At 48.8% G+C, this 2,794-nt stretch overlaps 1 protein-coding gene across 1 annotated transcript in view; it reads left to right on the top strand.

Annotated features, from left to right (window-relative positions):
• Nucleotides 1-747: 747 nt before the first annotated feature.
• SNRPB (small nuclear ribonucleoprotein polypeptides B and B1) overlaps nucleotides 748-2,794 on the top strand; it is an 8,322-nt gene continuing 6,275 nt past the window's right edge. Inside the window, exon 1 of the mRNA XM_012665814.1 lies at nucleotides 748-928. Coding sequence (XP_012521268.1) covers nucleotides 926-928 — 3 coding nt within the window. The 5' untranslated portion in view covers nucleotides 748-925. The remainder of the gene's footprint in view (nucleotides 929-2,794) is intronic.

The following is a 2,794-nucleotide window of genomic DNA, read 5'->3' as shown; positions in this document are numbered from 1 at the left end:
TGGGGAAGAGTGAATAGAATCAAGAATTCAGTTTTCAACATGTTAAATTTAGTATATCTGTTAGACATCCATGTCAAGCCATCCGCTAGATATAAAAGGTGGAGATTTAAATGAAGATGCAGGGGTTAGAGAATAAATTTTCAAATCTTAGATGTATAGGTAGTATTTAAAAGGCATGGGACTGGACGAGATTATTTAACAAATATTTACTGAGCCCTTATTTTGTGCTAGTGTTCTAGACACTACAGCAATGAACAGTATACAAAGAAAAATCCATACCTTCAGGAGCTTACGTTCTAATGGGGAGTGGATAATAAAAATATTCACATGTTAGCATGTTAGATAGCAATCAATATTAAGGAGAAAAATAAACGGGTTAGGCGGGTGGGAAGGTTACAGTTCTAAACAGGATGGTCAGGGAAGTTCTCACTGGGAAAATGTTATTTAAGCTGAAATCTTGAAGGAGGTGAGGGCATGAGCCTTTCATATATTCGGGGTACTAGCATTCCAGGTAGAGGCAAAAACTAATGCAGGGGTGCTGAAGCAGGCGCACGTCAAGCCTGCTCACGAAATGCAAGCACAGTGTCTGTACAGGAGAGAGCCGGGGAGGGTGGTGGGAGGCGAGTACCAGCAGTCCTGACTTGAGTTAGGAAGGTGTCCAAAGTAGATCCTAAGCCTCTGGCCTTTCGAAGTTCCAAACTGGACGTTAACGCCCCCCTAGGCCCCGCCCCTGCTTCGAACACAAAACTCCGGTCGTGGGCCGGAACTCAAGGGCTCTGTGCTGGGACCGGAAGTAGCTTTCTACCCGGCCGCATTTTACCCCGGCTGCATTTCCGGTGGCGGCGGCGGGAATTCGGCTGCTGGCGGGCGACTAGGCCTCTGCGGAGGCAATCCGGCGGGAATCGCAGCCATCAGAACCGCCACCATGGTGAGGAGGCATGGGCCGGCGGCGCGGGAGTTTCCGAGTCTGTTGAGGAGTGGCGACAGCGACTGATCGGGGAGGAAGCCGTGGGTTGGAACCGCTTATGGCGGTGAAGGCCCGGGCTGGGGCCGCTTGGTCCGGCACGAAAGACCCCGACCATGGCCGTTCGGCGGGGCGGCGGGGTAGTGGGGAAACTCCGGAACTGGAGGACGGAGGCCGAGGTCGCTAGCTCGGTGGGGCGAAGGTGGCACCGCGGCTCTCGACACCGCTGTACCCACAATGCCTGGAACCCTGTAGGCACTAAGTAAACTTTTGCTGAGTAAATACCCGTCCGGGGTTTCCGAGCAGGCACTAGAACCGCGGGAGGACCAGGGAGGACCTGGTTAAAGGCTCAGACTTGTGAAAGGGGATGAGCGTCTGAGAAGTTGCGGAAAGCGGTGGAAGGGCTTGTTATACCAGCTAGAGAGTCTTGCCGGGTCTAGTAAACGGGGAGGAGGGAGCGGGAGGGTGTATGAGAATGTTTGGACAAAGAGTTCGACTCATTTGTTCAGCATATTTGTGTTTGCACATGCCCGACTTCTCAGGCGCTTGGGGCTACACCATGAAATGTTTCCTTCCTTCACTGAGTTAGTTGGGGACACGGATAATGTAATTCAGTGTGGTAATTCAGCTTCAGGTAAAAGTTTTAGGCGGGAGGCGGGCTCAGAGTGCTTTCTCCAGTAGACGGTTGCTGAGCAGAGTCCTAAAGAAAGCATTGTCCCGAGTTTTCCCAGCGAAAACGGAAGGGAATGGTAAAGACCCGGAGAACTGCAAGAGCAGAGCCATGAAGGGTAGTACGATTGAAAGTTGCTGAAGGGGAAGGAAGGAAGTAGGAGAGAGGAGAAATAGGCAGGAAGCCTTGTTAGAAAGGGCTTTGCATGTTACTTGATCCAGTTGGTGGTGCGGCCTGTCGTTGAAGGAGTTTAGCCAGCAAAATGGACCTGAACTTAGTTGTGTTTTAGAAAGATCATTCTAGCTGTTACTTATTTGGTGAGGCTGGAAGCAGGGAAATCTGTTAGGATATTGTTGGAGAATTGGTTAGATAAGGAACTGGATTTAGTTTGACTAGATTCCAACACAGCTTCACAGCTGTGAAACAGGGCAAGTTACTTAACTTCTCCCAGTCCCAGTAGTCTCATCTGTAAAATAGAGATAATAATGGGCCCAATTTTGAGGATTAAATGAGATGTACAATGCTTATCACAGTGCCTGATGCACGGAGAGCACCCGGTAAGCATTAGCTTAAAGACATCAGTGAATGTTGTCCTAAAGGTTCCTATCTTGTGGTTGGAAGCCAGTTAAATGGTCATCTAAGGGAGACTGAATCACATAATCTGGGTCTTCTGGGTGGCAGGCAGTATGCTGGTGGAGTCAAGGTTCTGATTTACACATTTGTAGATTCAGAAACTTGTTCTTGTCTGAGCTCACAGTGATAAACAAGCCTGGTGCCTGGTGTGTAGAAGGCTTTTGGGTGGGTTAGGCCTGGTCAACACCAATCAGACTGATGGGAAGATGCTGTACAGATCAAATGTCAGGTGATTTGTTTCTAGAGAGAAATAATAACTGTCAAGGGCACATAGTGATATCTGTAGAGCTGTTCCCTTTATTTTAGCAAAGCTATATTGGAAGCCAGGCTATAAATGCAGAAATGTTGGGTTAATTAAGAATTAAGTGTAGGCCTGGTGCGGTGGCTCACGCCTGTAATCCTAGCACTCTGGGAGGCTGAGGCGGGCGGATCGTTCTGAGCTCAGGAGTTTGAGACCAGCCTGAGCAAGAGCGAGACCCCGTCTCTACTAAAAATAGAAAGAAATTGGCCTAACAACTAAAAATATA

This window comes from Propithecus coquereli, unplaced genomic scaffold (genome assembly GCF_000956105.1).
Source record: "Propithecus coquereli isolate 6110/MARCELLA unplaced genomic scaffold, Pcoq_1.0 Scaffold122, whole genome shotgun sequence".
Lineage (NCBI taxonomy): Eukaryota > Metazoa > Chordata > Mammalia > Primates > Indriidae > Propithecus > Propithecus coquereli.
This window is presented reverse-complemented; position numbering and strand designations above follow the sequence as displayed.